This window comes from Mauremys mutica, chromosome 6, assembly GCF_020497125.1.
Source record: "Mauremys mutica isolate MM-2020 ecotype Southern chromosome 6, ASM2049712v1, whole genome shotgun sequence".
Lineage (NCBI taxonomy): Eukaryota > Metazoa > Chordata > Testudines > Geoemydidae > Mauremys > Mauremys mutica.
Genome location: NC_059077.1, coordinates 77,903,155 through 77,920,099, shown reverse-complemented (window position 1 = coordinate 77,920,099; position 16,945 = coordinate 77,903,155). Strand labels below are relative to the sequence as shown.

At 41.9% G+C, this 16,945-nt stretch overlaps 1 protein-coding gene across 4 annotated transcripts in view; it reads right to left on the bottom strand.

Moving 5' to 3' along the window:
* Positions 1 to 16,945, bottom strand: part of ADAMTS19 (ADAM metallopeptidase with thrombospondin type 1 motif 19) — a 271,068-nt gene that overhangs the window by 11,825 nt on the left and 242,298 nt on the right. For all 4 annotated transcript variants that reach the window (XM_045022162.1, XM_045022160.1, XM_045022161.1 and 1 more), the window contains 2 exons: positions 16,026 to 16,230; positions 15,307 to 15,459 (listed from right to left, as the gene is read on the bottom strand). In XM_045022162.1, coding sequence (XP_044878097.1) covers positions 15,307 to 15,459; positions 16,026 to 16,230 — 358 coding nt within the window. The remainder of the gene's footprint in view (positions 1 to 15,306; positions 15,460 to 16,025; positions 16,231 to 16,945) is intronic.

Sequence of the window (16,945 nt, the reverse complement as noted above, 5' to 3'; positions counted from 1 at the left end):
AAATGTGTGTCTCAGCCAAAATAATAGGCAATCATTACAGGATCTGATACAATCTAAAATAAGAAGTGCCAATCTGTGACAATGTTAACAGAATTGACTTGGACAATTTGTCTTCAAGAATAAACAGATTGCTCAAAAAGGCATTTTACAAGTCTAAGTAACATTCAAAGTGGAGAGAGATGTTCTTATAAGGAAACTCAAATGATGAGTTCTACTGGAAATTACCAGCACAGCATTCCTAATCATTTATGTATAGGTTTGTCAGTTCCAGCATTCAAGCAGTTTCGACCTTTTAATAAAGTGAGAGTGAAACAAGCATACTGAAGAATCAAAAATTGATAACAGTGCATAAGGTTTAAAGGTTTGCAATATTTTTTGTTCACTTTGCATTTTTAATGTAGTTTGATTTTGAGGGCTGGTATTAGATCATACAGTGTACTTGTTTGTATAAATGGTTTTGTTTAAATGAGGTTAAAATATCCACAAAAGTTGTTCATCAAGCTAGTCAGCTTTTGCTATAGCTGTTTATGTCCCAAACTATATTTACTCTATTTGTTCCAATATTTGTGTATCAGTTAAACACAAGGAAGGGGGAATGATGAATCCAAATAAATGATGCAGTCTGAGTTCCTTTATGCCTCAATTGCAGGAAGATCTTTGCCACACTCAACTGTAACACATCCATCACCTCAGTATCAAGATGCCAAATACCTGCATTAAGTTTAGCTGTGAAAATCCTGTTTTGGCCCCTTCCTATTTTTAACCACATTTACTTGGATTTTTAATTGTTTCCCTTCCCTTTTCTTTTTCACTGTATTTCCTGTTTTTCATTAGTAGAAGACGACTGCTGCAGAGAAGTGTCTTCTGTATTGTAGCCAGACTTTGGGCTCCATCTTATCTTGGTAAGTCATACTATAGATGCAGCCTATCATGGAATAACCCTCAGCCCCTGCTTTTGAGAGTTTGAACCTAGGCTCCATCAGTGTTAGCATTCCCATAGAGAAAAGCTGTCTTAGTTGTTTGTGGATAAAAAGTTGGCCTTTAAAACAGACAAGCACTATTCCACTATGGGATTTAAATATTACGACCATTACTTGGAACTGTCTTCGATACCAAGTGGAGACCCAGTGGAGAGTATGATATGTTTGTTATGTTTTTCTTGTTCAAGAGCCATGCTGCTGTATTCTGCATGAGCTGTAGCTTCATTGTGTAATGTAACTTTATTCAGGCTGTCTGTATTGGCTACTTCCTGTCCTTTTCCATCTTTGCAGCTGCAGTACAGATTACCCATCAGGAGTGATCTTGTATGGTTTGCTAGTTGAATGTGTTAAATAAAGCTGCAGCTACTTTGCTAAAAATTGCAGAAACATCTACCTCTATCCTCATTGGCTTCATGTTACCTGTTAAGTCCAGATGTTGCCAGACAGCACTGAATAAACCCTACAACAGCTAGGCTCCTCCTTTCCTGTAGCAAAGGAAATTGATAGGACTCAAAGACACTCCACCATTTTTACTTAAAATTAATCAATTAAATGTAGTAGGGGCACAAAATTAGTCAATTAAGTTTCACTCACTCACTCAAAAATCTTAAGGGTGGACCTCACTTGGGGAGAACTCACAGAAGACATCAAAAAAATAAAGTGCACGGGTCAGTGAGACATAGGAAAGAAGGGGGCCAATTGTGTGTGATGGGGGCTGATTTTTGTATCTTTGGGCTCAGCAGAGTTTCTTTATAAAAATCCCACAAATGGACATATCAGGGTACATAAAGCCCTGAAGTTAAGATATACCTTGTGTAAGGGCTTGTCTACATGATGCAGTAAAGCGCATTAGAGAGGCGTCATCTGTAATGTGCTCTAATATACTGCCTTCTAACTGCCTCGGGAGACCTTGCTGGCCTGAACTAAAAGGTACCTATCTCACATTCACATTAATGCAAAGTAGGTACCATTTAGTTCATGCCAGCACAGTCTACGCCTCTCTAATGTGCTTTACAGCATTGTGCAAACAAGCCCTAAAAACGTATTCCAGTCAGGGAAATGAGGAATTACAGCTGAACAGGCACTTTTGGAAGATGGTATTGGTGATCTATTACAGTTTCACTTCACTTCTTCTATCACCTTTTTATTTGACATCTCTATCTCTGACTAGGCCTCAGCTTCAATATCTGTAAGCAATAACCTTATAAGTATTTCCCTATTATCCTTTCTGGTGAAGATCAATGCAAAAGAATGATTTAGCTTGACTTAACTTCTTTGATTTGCACCCTGATGCTCTTGTGGATGCAAGTGTTCATCTGCAGGCTGTTATTACTGATATACTTAAAATATCTTTGAAATATTTCTCTTATTATACTTGTCTATTTGCTTTTAAAATTTCCCCCACGCCTTCTTGTAACAGGATGGCTTGCCCCTTAAGGTCTGGAGGGCCTGGTACTCCCAACCCTGATTACTATCTGATTAGCTGTTTTCCCTAGAAAGGGCAGCAGGGAGCTTCAGGAAAAGGTATGCTCAGGAAACTGCAATGAGTGAGAATGGCTCTTGCAGTGAAGACACTGACACCAAGGGCTTTTGGGGCCAGAGCCCAGGGAGCAGGAGGCCTCAGAGAGACTTTGACTGAGTTTGGGCCTGGAAGCCAAAGTCAGAAGGCTGAGCGCCAGCTAGGAAAAGCAGGGAGGACTGGCTGAGAGAACAGTCTGAGACAGAAAAAGAACTCTGGTGATGAGACAACACTAGAGCTAAGTATGAACTTTTGTGTGGTGATAGTCTTGTATTTTAGGACCCTGAGGATTGTTAAGAACTGTTCCTGTTAATAAACCAGCCTCAGGTAGGGGTAGAGGGTGTTAACCCAGAAAACCTGTGTGCAGTTCTCAAGGAGCCCTGACGTGGGAGAGAATCAGAGGCAGAGTGCCACAGAGTGACCTCTGGCCATGATGGGGTGCTTGGCAAGCGACTGACCCTGCTACACTTCCTAAACTACATTTCATCAAAATTATTTTCTATTATATTATAGTTTGGACTGGACTTCTTTAAAAAATATTTTTGATCTAAACACAGACTTGTACCTGCTGTTTAACCACACTTTCCCCCTCTCTTTCACTTTGTATTTTGCTTTGTTTGGTAACTATAATGAGGTATTCTTTAACAGCCTCCATGCTGGTTCTAATTTCCTATCTTTTCCCTTTAGGCTATTTCTAATTCCCTTCTTTTTAAAAAAAAGGCAATTTCTTGAACTTTAATATCACAGTGCTATTTAATTGTATGATTTCCCCCCCTGCAAAGATGTCAAAATTAATTAAACTGTAGCCTCTGGCCACTCAGTGGCTCACCCACACTTCCTGAAACAACTTCTGTGTGTTACACAGTACAAGAGTAGCCTTTCTTCTTGTAGGTCTAGAACAAGCTAGTCCAAGAACTAACCTTTTAAAGTATCTTGCATCTCCAATAGTTTTCTTGATATGACCTTCACAGCTTGTATATACGTAGTTGAAGTAACCCCCTTTCTAAAAAAAAATTTTTTAGTATTTTTTTCTTTTTTTGACATCCCAATTCTCTCAAAATTGAGACTTTGCAATCATTTATATAATTCAAGCATATTTTTAAAAAGCCAATGTAATACTATTATTAAAAATAATTATGCTTTCTACATTTTCATGAACATTGTATTTGTTCTTTGTATGTTTCTTAGTGTTTAGTATATGTGATGGCACTATGTATACATTCTGCTTTCTACCAGAAGTTCCACAATCACACACCTTTATTTTATTCTTCAACTAGAAACTTCACAACTTTTGCCATTACAAGAAAACTAAGCCTACCATCAATAGAAGGGTCAGAACAGGACCTTTAGTTTGAAGTACTAGGACATTATATTTAAAGGGCAATTATGTGCTGTTAGGTACTAAAATAAACATTATGTAGATATTTAATGTTTGAAGAGAAGACAAGATGTCATACTAACGTACAAATGTGGTCACAGTTTAGTATCTACACGTATCTGCAGTGGATCATGAGGAGATTAGCTATGAGGAAGTTAAAACTCATCCCATAAATTAAAGCTACTCGGGGCTACATTTCTTGATGCTTGTTTGAGGTTTGATTTTTGGAACAGGAGAATGTGTGTAAATTTCTTGGTGTTCTTTTCTTTTGTTTTTTTAAAGAATACTGTGAAGGGATCTACAACCCCTCCACCTCCACAAAACACAGGCAGGCAGGGGTTGAGAATCCTGTCTTTTTCCTATAAACAGCAAAACCAGCTTCCCCCCACTCTCACCCTAGCTTAGCTGTGAGAAGGGTCATTTACGGAGAGACACATCTCAGCTGCTGCAGCAAACAAGCCCAAGTATAAAGAGGGAGGAAGAGGAAGAAAGAGGGCAGAAGAACTTGTGATTTCAAGAGAGCAACACGTCCCTGCCAGACAATCTAGCACCAGGTTGTCTGAGCTGCTTAGATTCCAGGAATGTAAGAGAAGAAGACAGGGACAGAAACTCTTAGGACCAAGAGCTTTCTTTTGGCCTTATTTATGTTATGTTTATCATTTTGTTTTCATTTAAGCCACCTCTGCCTGGGTCAAGGAGTGACCCAGGCTGTTCAAACTAGGACTTTGCCTAAGGCGTTCCTGGCTGCTGACATGTGGTACCAGAAATGGGATTTTTAGCCCCTGAAAGGGCGGAAATACACAAACAAAAATCCCCATAGAAGTGAATCAGCTCCTACAGTGGCTAGTCCATTTGTAATCACAGCAACAGTAGTGGCTACAGCAGCTGTTCACGCAGATGACAATGAACTAACGGTTACTATAATATACAATTGTTAAAAAGCCACTCAAATCCCTCAATGTCAGGAGACAAACCTCCTGGGATTCAGGGAATGCCCTTGGCCCTGACGCTTCTCAAGATGATGGCAGATGACGACACAGACTCCTTCCATGTAACCTTTGAGAAAGTAGCAACAGCATCACAATGGCCCCTAGAGAAATGTGCCATCAGGCTAGCTGTCTTGTTGACGGGGGAAGGTCAGGCAGCATACCAAGGTCTTGATGGAATGGCTGCCCAAGACTAAACTGATTATGGGATTGATTAGGCATAACCTACTGTAAGCACTTCCAGAATGAGAGTACAATCCCAAGGCCAGGCCTCAAATGGTGGCCCAGAAGCTGAAGGGCTTCTGCTGGTGCTGATTAAAGCTGGAAACTGGACAAGACCCCAGGCTGTGGAGCTGATCATCCTCAAGCAGTTCATACAGACCCTCCTACTGGAAGGTTGAGATTGGGTCTGCAGACACCAATTGGAAACAGCTGAAGGAAGCTACCTGCCCCATGGAGGACTCCTTGACTGCTCAAGCTCCTGAGAGGCCAATGGAGAGGAACCATAGACCACTATGAACAGCAAGGAGAGAAGGGAATTACATTAAATGAGTCCCAAGAAGGCTTTAGCACATGCCTGGGCACCAGGAAAAGCCCACAGTCTGTGACCCTCCTAAGGCCCTCCCAGATAACAGATGAATACCCCCAACATGCAACAGGACCTTTGCTAGCCACTTGCCCAGGCACAGGAACTCCCTAAATCTTCACAGGAAGAGATCAACCAAAGTAGCAGGCTGCAACAGGATGCAGTTGTATGTTTCTCCTGTGTCCAAATGGGGCATATATATATGGAATGCCCATACAAGGAATGTGCTTTTGGCATGCATCTGGCAGAAAATATGGCCTAGAGAAGAGGCCCAGGAAAACTTATGGTATGGTAAAAGTCAATGACAAGGAAACTGACCCTTGTAGACTCTGGTGGTGTCCAGACATTCATCTGAAAAGTAGTGGAAGCAGAGTGGCTACCTACAATAGGAGAAATTTGCATACAATGCATCCACAAATATTTTAGACACTATCCAAGCACCACAGTGAAACTGAATGTTGTGGCATACAAGAGCCTCTGAAAATGTGTGTGTCCCTCAACATCTACCCTTTCTGGTAATAATATTGGCTATGCTTTCCTGAGCTGCTGCTGAAGCTTCTTGCAGGTCCTACCCTGAGGATGCTAGCCTGTGGGATAACATGGGGAACCTTTTTTCTAGATATTTTTCTACTGATTCTGGAACAAGAAATCTTGGCAGGAGAGGTGTATAGAAAGAAAGGAACAACAACAAGTGAATGAAGCCACTGCAGCCATAGGTGTAGCAGAGCACTCAGACCCAGGAATTAGCCAAATCAGAGAAGAGGACTATGGGAAACATTCTCCACAAGATTGGTGGGAGACCCCCCCCGCCATAGTTCAACCCTGAGATGCTGACTGTCTTCGTAGACTTTTGACTGGAATAAAAAACTGACCAGACCTTGGACTGAGTACTTGAGCAGATGGTTGTGATTAATGACAAGGAAGTAGAACCCCAGAGGTCATGGTAATATCCACATTTTGCCCTCAAGACAGACCTTTTATACTAGGTAGTTCAAGACCAGCAGATGAAGGAGGTTCAAACACAATTCCTAGTGCCTAGACTATATCGTTGCAAACTCCTTCACTTGGCATATGCCATACCCTGTAAAGGTCATTGAGGGAAAGACAAAACTAGGTCCAGAATTTTGGCACTTTTTTGTGGCCTGGTATCCACAAAGAGACCAAAGATTTCTGTGCCTCCTGCCCTGAATGCCAACTAATGGCTTCCAAAGGTATCCCCGAGGCTTCACTAGACATGCCTCAGCACTGCTGTTGCTAATGAGGATGAGAGCTTGAGGTTTCAGCTCGCCGTCAGACTGCCAGAGGAGCCAGCATTAGGCTGTCTCTGAACTAGTTAAAGCCTCCCGGATTACAAGGGAAGAAGATGGGGACAAAAGCCCTGAGGACAAAGGGCTTTCTTTTGGTCTCATTTATATTATATTTATAGACTGCCTTTTTGTTGACTTAATTTAAGCTACCACTGTCTGGGTCAAGGACCGACCCAGGCTGTTCAACCTCGGACTTTGCCCAAGGCAGTATCCTTGGCCACTAAAAAATACCCTCTTTTGCTTCACATACTCGTATCTGACAAAGTTTTGAGGAACAGAGTTTAATTAATGAATACAATGGTTATATAAATTACAAAACTGAATCATGTAACATACTGTATTTTAACCAAATGAAATACACCTAATTCTGAGATATACTTTGTGTGACAAAAAAATATAGGCTGTAGCTGTTGACAACATTTTACTGGGTAATTTCTATTGGAAAGAAACATTTGACTCACTGGGATCATTAGCTAGATCTCTGAGTCTAATACAGTATTAAAACAACAACTATCATATTCCAAAAATATGACCAATAAATAACTAGCAGGATATTTGTACAGAATATAGAAGGACAATTATATTTCAAACTATAGTCAATACAAAACAAAGTCCATCTGAAGTTTCTATCGCTAACATATTCACCTTAAGATAAATCATATTGTAATAAATATCTTTAAATTCACATCCACTAATGAAGGGTTTTCTGCTGCTTCTGCTTTACTGCAATCAAAAGTCTGTGTTGATTATACAGGCATTTCTACTTAGATCAGTAACACAGAGTCCAATCACGCCTGTCAATGTCAATTTTAAAAAGTGACAAACTTTAGTAGAGAAAATGGAAGCCAGACTACACAGTTTAAAGTTTCAAGCTATAGTTAGAACTCAGGATGTGGCTTTAGCAGACTGGAGGGGACAGTGCAGGAAATTTGTAAAACTGCCCTGTGATTCAAAATTTATCTCTCTCTCTCTCTCTACACATATATATAATGATAATGAGCTCATATATACTACTATTTACATGTTGAAACAAAGATGCATTTTTAAAGATCTCCTATAGAACATTTTTATAATTTCTCAATTATTTTTCAGTATCCACTCTTATTCTCCTTTTGCTAGAGGTGAGTTAAAAATACATAGTACCTTCATGTATTCTCAAAACCCCTATTCCTTGCAGGATCTTATCATGCACTCACATGGCTTCCGCTGTCATCTTTATGCTGATGACTCCAAAATTTACATTTTCAATCCTGCCCTGTTTACTTAGATACTATTCTGTATTTCAGCCTGTCTCCTTTACACAACCGAAGTGAACTCAAACTCTATTGCAAAGATCATTCTTTTTGCCTGTTCTATGTTCTTCAAATTTCTCCACTTGCTATCTCTTTTCCATTAAATCAAGTTCAAGCATCTTTTCTAACCTTTCAAGATCCGCCTCTTTGTACTTATCTGCTCTCCTTTCCTTTTGCATTGACCTGCCTCTTCTTTTCCACGACAATGCTTGCTTTGACCACTCACTTGCCCACTTCTCCCGTGGCTGTCTTTGCACCTTTTTTGATGCTGCTCCCACACACATGGAATGCCCTTCCCAAACTGATCTATAGACAGTATAACCTGTCCTCCTTCAAATCCCTCTTTGATGCCCACTTTCATGAAGCCTAAAAGAAAGAACAGAAAAGTACAGCTGACTCTGACTCTAAGGGTTTTTTCACTATTTAAAAAAAAATGTATACAAAGGCAGAGGTGAAAGTAAGCCGGTAGAGTCTGATACTGCATACCAGCAAGAGCCGGTATTCTGTGCCGGACCGGACCAGCTTCCCCAGGCTGGCGATTTAAAGGGCCTGGGGCTCTCGGCAGTGTCCAGAGCCTTGGGCCCTTTAAATTGCCACCAGAGCCCCGCTGCCAGAGCCCCTGGATGGCAGAGGCCGCTCAGGTGGCGATTTAAAGGGCCCTTTAAATCACCGCTGGAGCCCCCAGCTGCCGTCACTACCCCGGGGCTCCGGCAGCAGGGCTTGGACAGTGATTTAAAGGGCCAGAGGCTCCCAGCCGCCGCTACCACAGTGGAGCCCCAGGCCCTTTAAATTGCCAGAGCCAACCTCGGGGGCTCTCGGCTGCCGCTGCTACCCCAGGGCTCAGGGCTCCCAGCCGCCGCTACTGCAGCCAGAGCCCCAGGCCCTTTAAGTCTTGATTTAAAGGGCCTGGGGATTTAAAGGCCCCACCTCTTCTGGCTGAGACCCTGCCCCCTGCTCAAGACTCCATAGTACCGGTAAGTCCTTTAAGTTATTTTCACCCCTGTACAAAGGATATATATCTGATTGATTCCTTCTGCGCCACTCTTAGTATGTCACTTGTCATCAGCGGTTCTCAAACTTCATTGCACTGTGACCCTCTTCTGCCCTGGGCAGGGGGCATGTAACCTTAGTGGTGGGGCTTGGGCTTGGGCTTCAGCCCTGGGCGGTAGAGCTTGGACTTCAGACTTGCTGGGGCCCAGGGCCAACACCTGTTTTGGTGACCCCATTAAAATGGGGTCACGACCCACTTTGAGGTCCTGACCCACAGTTTAAGAACACCTGTCTTAGATGATAAACCCCTTGGGTCAGAGACTGTCTCTTCCTGTGTGTTTTCTACAGTTCGGAGCACAATCCATATTGGAACCTTGGGACTCTCTCACAACAAAAGTGCAAAACAATAAAACCGTTTTCCTTAAAGATCCACCAGCTTTGATGGACAACACAAAGCTATGGCCAATTGTTACTTTTGTATACTACTTGTCATTCCTGAAAGCCTCAGTTTCACTGAGAAGATGTCTAGCAATAATGGAACACCACATGGTAGCTCCCAGGGTGGTTTACTAAGACTATCAAAATATCCCACTTACCTGTGATTTTATGCACATATAATATGAAATGGACACACACTTTTAAAATCCTATATAGTTCATCCGTGTGCTGTAGCTCGATCTCTCTCTCTTTCTCTTTCTTGTTTTGTAACGCAACATGACATGACATTTATTCTAGGCAGAAACTAGTAAAGTAATTTTGAACTGCTCCATAAGAAAGATTTGTCTAAAACAAATTACGCTAATGTTACAGGATAAGTTGAAAATGAACAAACAACTCCCTCTTTTATTTGATTGTATGGACAGTTTGTGACTTATTTGCTTATTCATCACTTCTGAAAATAAAGACGTACCTCATTTGTTGGAAACTAACTGTATAATTCAGTTAACATAAAAGTTATTACAATGATGCAAGGGTTATTTTTACTTCTATTATTTCACAAAAGTCACATAATATCTTTCTCCATAAATCTAGTAACAATGTCATATTTTGATATGTAGCCAGTACTGTTCTGTTCCCAGAATTTAAAAGAGCTAATAATTCTGGATTAGGAACCAAAGAAATAAACAAGGCTAATTATTTTCTCAGTACAACTAATCTCCTAAATAATATTACAAGCCCCATAGTTTCTCTTTATATTTCAACTGAAGGACACTAAACCATTTGCATCTATTTGATATGGAAGCACTCTGCACAGTTTAAAGGTTGAATTTCCTAGGTTCTTGAACAGGTGGCAAAAACAATGCACTTCTTTCACTCTTTCTCCTCTGTGCCAAGAACTGTTTCACACACCAAGTATGAAGGCAGCAGATGTCAAGACTGAATGTTTTCTGACTCTACAAAGGTTTAAAAATTAAAAGACAACTGGCCAAATCTGGGCCCATTTTACAAGGCAGTAGAGGATGTAGCATCCCTACATTGCTGTATGAACTGGCTGCATATTGGGAGTGGGGCCCTCCTCTCTGCCAGTGATGCCAGCCTTAACTGCCTACTTGTCTGCTGCTTATGGGAGCAGGAGGTTTGTGCACATCCTTCTAACAAGCCTTCACTGACCCTAGTCTCATCTCTCCTTCCAGCTCAGGCCATGGTAGTTGTAGTACTAGTCTACCTGGGCCATTGTAGCAGGGAGACAGGGCAATTCTGGTTTCTTCATTTTTTTCAAGGTACTGGTGGTCTCTTGCCCCCTCACATCCCCTGGGAAGACATGGAACAAAGAGACAATCTGTGGCTCAATGAGCCCTATTAACTCGACACTACTGACAGCAATGTTTGGTGCTCTCAACTGGAAGATCACTCCAGGGGTTATTCTGCCTGCTCAGTCTTTCCCCAGCCAATTCTTAGTTAATTGAGAAAGAACTTGTTCTCACTTGGATTTCCACAAGGCACTACACATACACAGTGTTATACATATCAGTTGAAACGGACTGAGCCATGGACTTCATCTGTGGGGTGGTGGGTTGCAGTTGGATGACTACATAAAAACTCATGTTCAATTTGGAGTTTACTGTGATATCTTAACCAAATGAGCTCCTTACCCCCTCCCTCTCCAAACCTTCTCCTTTCTTATTCTTTCTGATCACTCTTGACAAAACCACTATCATCCCAGTCACTCTGGTCCATCACTTGGGTGTTATATTTGACTCATCCCTCTGCTTTTCACAATACAACCATACTACTTCCAAATCTTGCAGCTTCTCCCTTGTCAACATCACCAATCCATCTTTTTCTCTCCATTCCTATGGCAAAATCTCCAGTTCGTTATATCCACCTTGATTACTGCAGTGCCCCCTTTCCATCCTTACAAACTGCTGTGGCTAAATTCATCTTCCTTGCCCATTGGTTTGATCACAGAATTCCCCTTTGAGTCCCTCCATTGGATTCCCATAGATTTTTGTAACAAACTTAAGCTTCTTGTCACTACAGTAACTCCTCACTTAATGTCATCCTGGTTAACGTTTCGTTGTTACGTTGCTGATCAATTAGAGAACATGCTTGTTTAAAGTTGTGCAGTGCTCCCTTATAACGATGTTTGGCAGCCACCTGCTTTGTCCGCTGCTTGCAGAAAGAGCAGCCCATTGCAGCTAGCTGTTGGGGGCATGGAACCAGGGTGGACCAGCAGCCCCCCATCAGCTCCCCAAAGATCCCTGTGCAGCAGCTGCCCAAGCAGTTCAGCTGTCCCTCCCCTCACTGCCGTGTGCTGCTCCTGCCCTCTGCCTTGGAGCTGCTCCCGGGAGCTGCTCCCAGGAGCCTCCTGCTTGCTGGGGGCAGGAGGGGGAAGGGGTGCTGATGTCAGGGTGTCCCCCTTCCTCCCGCTCCCGCCCCCACTCCTTAACCCCATCTCCACAGAGTGGGGGTGACATGACAGGGCTCAGGACGGAGGGAGCTTGCAGGCAGCAGCTGCCTTCTCAACTTGCTGATCTACTTAAAAAGGCAGTGTACTTAGAGTAAGGTCTGCGTACTTAAAGGGGCAATGCGTATCTCTCACACACATGGTGTGTACCTCTCTCTCTCTCTCTCACACACACACACACACACACACACACACACACACACACACACATGGTGTGTGTCTCTGTCTCTCTCTGCCATGCTGCATCTCCTCCCTCCATTCGTGCTGCCTTGTAGCATGTGAGGCTACATTATCAACAATGGGTTAACCCTTGAGGGCTTAGTCATTTAGCAGTAGGGCATTCCCCGGGAAATATCCCACCCTCTTCCACCCTCTGACTCCACCACCTCAACCAAGCTTCACAATCATCATTGTTGTGTGCAGTATTAAATTGTTTGTTTAAAACTTACACTGTGTATATGTGTGTGTGTGTGTGTGTGTGTGTGTGTGCGTGCGTGTGTTTTCCCCGCAACCTAGCCCCCCCATTTACATTAATTCTTATGGGGAAATTGGATTTGCTTAACATCATTTTGCTTAAAGTAGCTTTTTTTCAGGAACATAACTACAATATTAAGCGAGGAGTTACTGTACTTTCAAAACTCTACATAACTGTACCCCTCCCTATTTATTCTCCCTTGTCGAGCTTCATATTGTTCCCCTCCTCATGCCACCTTCTCATGAGCTTCTAACACAATCACCTCTGGGTCTTCTTCCATACAGCCACCTATACACAGTACGACTACCCTAAGTTCATCCACAAGGCCCCTACATTGTCCACATTTTAGTCCCTCTTAAAAACTTACTTCTACTGTGCTACATATAGTCAATCAAGTTGATCTGTATATAAATGGCATATAAATTGTCCTTTCAGTACCCCTCTATCTACTCGGTCATCCTTAGATTGTGAACTCCTTGTAGCAGTGACGATCCTTTTTAAGTCCTTGGAAAGTACCTAGGACATAGTGGGTCTGAGCTTGGGTAGCGCCACCTGGGTCCACACTGCTATTTTTAGCACACTAGATAAAGGAGAGTTAATAAGGTGAGTTTGTCTACCTGTACTGGAAATCACACGTCCCAGTTGCAGTGTTCGCATAACCTAAGAGCTATTATGAAGTTAAATTCAGCATAAATTCTAGATTATACTGGAGACTTCAAAACAAAATGTCAGAATTTTAGTAAAACTGTTGTGTTCATGGACCTTAGTGCAGCTGTCAGTTTTGCCCAGTTTCTTCTTTATCTTGTTGGCATTATAGTTAAAATGATGAAAACAATAATCATCATCTGATCTTTGTGTGTTTGTTCTAAAATTAATTATATTCCATTATCACATTAATAATAAATAATAATATATTTTAAGTAATACCCCTACTTCAATTTTAAAATTGTTTTAGGAGCTCAAGAGGAGCAGCAAAGCCAACAAGGATCACATTAAACCTCCAGTTTCAATGTGTGAGAAGTGTAATTTAAATTTCTCTAGTCAAGTCTTGGCATAAACGTGGGGGGAATTTGGCTCTGCTCAAAGGAACAACCTTTTGTCAATGTCAAGAATGATCCTAAAGAGCAAAAACAGTGAACACAAGAGGCTGCACTGAAACCAATAGCAGTGAGCAAGGATTAACATTTATCTGTGCTTTCAATTGTTTCCTTCATTGCAGACACATTAATATGTATGCCATGACTTCATGTTGCTATATATTCTAGCAATGGAACAGTAAAACAACAGGAAAAAAATTAGGAAATTCAAGTATGGCATATTTTAAACTGATGTCTCTGCAGAGAAATTAAAATCAGGGCCTCCATGATATAAATTCATACATAAATAATCCATTTCAGATTGTACTGGGAGTTCAGTTAAAGCAACACTAAATGGATACTAGATAAAAAATGGATTATTTGGAACTGATTTGAATATTAACAAATTATGTGGTAGAGTAAAGATGTCTTAACCAGTCAGGGAGGTTCAACTTACTTGTAGGCATTTTGGTAGTGTAAATAAATGAAATGTGTAAGATGAGATGCCCAAGCATCCTACAGTGGAGGAAAAGGAGTTTAATTGCCCAGAGTTAGATGGTAGGACATCTAAATGAGAAATGGAAGTCAGAAAAAGTATGTCCTGGAGAAATAAAGGATTGTTATCAAGGCCAGAGGAAAATATGCTCATCCTTCTGTAATGTAAATTAGAAATATCCTCACTGCACCAAGTACACTTGCATCACAGTACCAAAGGCCATGCAGCACAACCAGCCAGCACGACAGAATCAGGACACAGAACATCCAAGACTATGCCCATTGATGGACTTGAAAGGCACAAGGAAATAGCTGACTCATACAAAGAGGCATCTCGCAGCAATAAGTTACATTGCATGGCCAATTGTCTATCCACTAGGTCAGCAGACACTAGGTCAGAAAGTTGTTGTTGTGAACAAAAACTCAGTGCGCTGGCACTAATCTCAGCACCTAACAGATGGCACCAGCAGGATGACAAGTCAGATGGTGGTAAGAAAATCTTAATAAATCCTCAGCAAAACTGAATATACATAGAGCACAAACTAGAGGTAACCACTGCTTTGCCCAACAGTGTGTCAACATCACAGCCAAGAAAGGCAGGAGATTTCAGAGATTTTGATACTTTTTTCATTTACTGGTGTCTTTGCACACACACTCCTTCGCTTTTCTTATGTTTGTGGTTTATATCGTTGAAAACAGAAAGTATTTCCTATCAGCGTTGCTAGTTACACACTTCCATTGATTTGAACTAAAGCTATACTAGTACAATTACACTTGTTCTACATTACATGCTCCAGGCTACCTATTTTACAATTTTCACCTGAATTTTGCCTACACTGGCAAGTGAAAGACAAAACATTGGTTGTTCAGTGGTTTTAATCCCCCCCCCCCCCCCCCGCAAAGACAAAAAAATTGCTGACGACAAGCGCCTGTGTGAACAACACTTTGTCAGCAGGAGAGCGCTCCTGCCGACAAAGTGTTGTTCACACAAAGCTAATGCCACTTGTTGGGGGTGGAAGTTTATTGTTGGCAGGAGAGCTTACTCCTGCCGACAAACAGCTGCTACACTGTGCGCCTTTGAGCGGCACGGCTGTAGCAGCACATCCGTGTCGCTAAAAGCTGTTTAGTGTAGACATAGCCTTAAACTTGCCTAGTATATCTACTTTCTACTTAAAGTCTATTCTTTTGTCACAATTGCAGCTGCATTGTTCCTTGATTTGGGACATTGCAGAATCTTTGATAAAACTTATTCCAATAAACCCTGTTGAAAAAATAGTTTTTGTTGTACTACGTGGTATTAGTGTCATATCCCACCTTGGACCAGTCTCCCATTCTCCAGATATAGCATTTGGAATAGTCCTCACAGTCTTCCTCTTCTTTAGGTCTTGTGGACAAAACACACTTCTTTCGGGGATTGGTGCACCTCACAGTCCGATGTCGTACTCCTTTGCCACATTTTACAGAGCACTGTAGGATACAGAAAGATATGATTTACACTTGTACAAGACAAAGTCAGGCTGCGGCTCTGCAACTGTGCTGCCCAGCTGCCCAGAGTGTTGCGCTGGTGGTGCGGCGCACTGAGGCTGCAGGGGTGGGGGGACATCAGGGGAGGGGCCCAGGGCTAGCCTCCTACGACAGGAGCTCAGGGGCTGGACAGGAGGGTCCCATGGGCCGGATGTGGCCCACAGGCCATAGTTTGCCCACCTCTGCATAGATAGTGGGTGTTATTACTCAATCATCTTTAATTCCAGAGAGATTAGAGTTGTGGCATGAAGGACCAAAAAGCTCCTTAATCTGGGATGTGCCACTTGTCAAAATTCAATAGACATCAATTATTCCAAATCAGTTAAACTGAGGTAGTTTTATCCTTGTCTAATTCCGATGCCATATATGTGAGGTAATACTTTTTACCAGTTAAAGTTACAGATAACCTTTGGACTGTAGCTTTCTGTACCCCCCTAAGTGAGTCCCAACAAAATCTCTAGACATTTTTAAGAAACAATAGTAGATAGAGAATAATGCATACACTGCACCTCAGACCACACTCCAGCTTCCCACACAGTCATACAATCCTGGCCTTCACAGCGCTGTGCAGAAGCAGGTTTTGGCCCAAGACAATCTCTTTCCCTAGCTCTAATCAAGGTTCCATTTCTGAGCTGCTGTGTACAGGCAACTTGTCTATTCTGGGTTCCTTTTCCACATGTCCTTGAACAAGGAGTCCATTCGGTCATCATCCATCTACAAAGAAACATAAATAATAGAATAATAGAAATCAGGGATGGAAAAGACCGATTAGGTCATCTTGTCCCTTTCCCTGTCAATAGGATTGTTCCCTAATGTATATTTTGAGTGCTTTGTCCATTTTTAAATAACTCTAGCAATGACTATCACATTTAGAAGGAGATGAATTTAACTCAACTCACCACACATTTAAGAAATGTATTCTAACATTTAGGTTAATTTTTTCTTTCCAATTCCTAATTAGTCAGTCCTTTATATAACATAAGCTTTTCCCCTCTCCTTCCTTATGATTCTAATTAGAAATGTACCCAAATGTAAAGTTTTAAAAGCAGAAGGTTACTTATCAGTAACTGTTGTTCTCTGAATATTTCCCCTTGCAAATACACACTATAGAAATCGTATGTCCTGTCACACAAACCATGGAACCCTTTGAAAGCAGTGAACTGTTAGGGGTGTGCACACTCGTGCCTCAGACTCACTATTCTGGTGCCGAGGGTATAAAAGTCCCTTCCCTTATGTGTAAGAAAGGGTCAATGTGGATCTGGAGTGCCAACACATTTGGAGAGCTACAGTTGCTAGTAAGTAACCTTTCCAGAATGTTCCAGAGCTCCCGGTGATCTCTGTGCATCCCTCAAAAGTCAAAGCTTTCCAGAGGGTTCTACCCTTTGGTGCAGACTATACGTGCATCCCAGGCATCTGTAACTGACAGTAT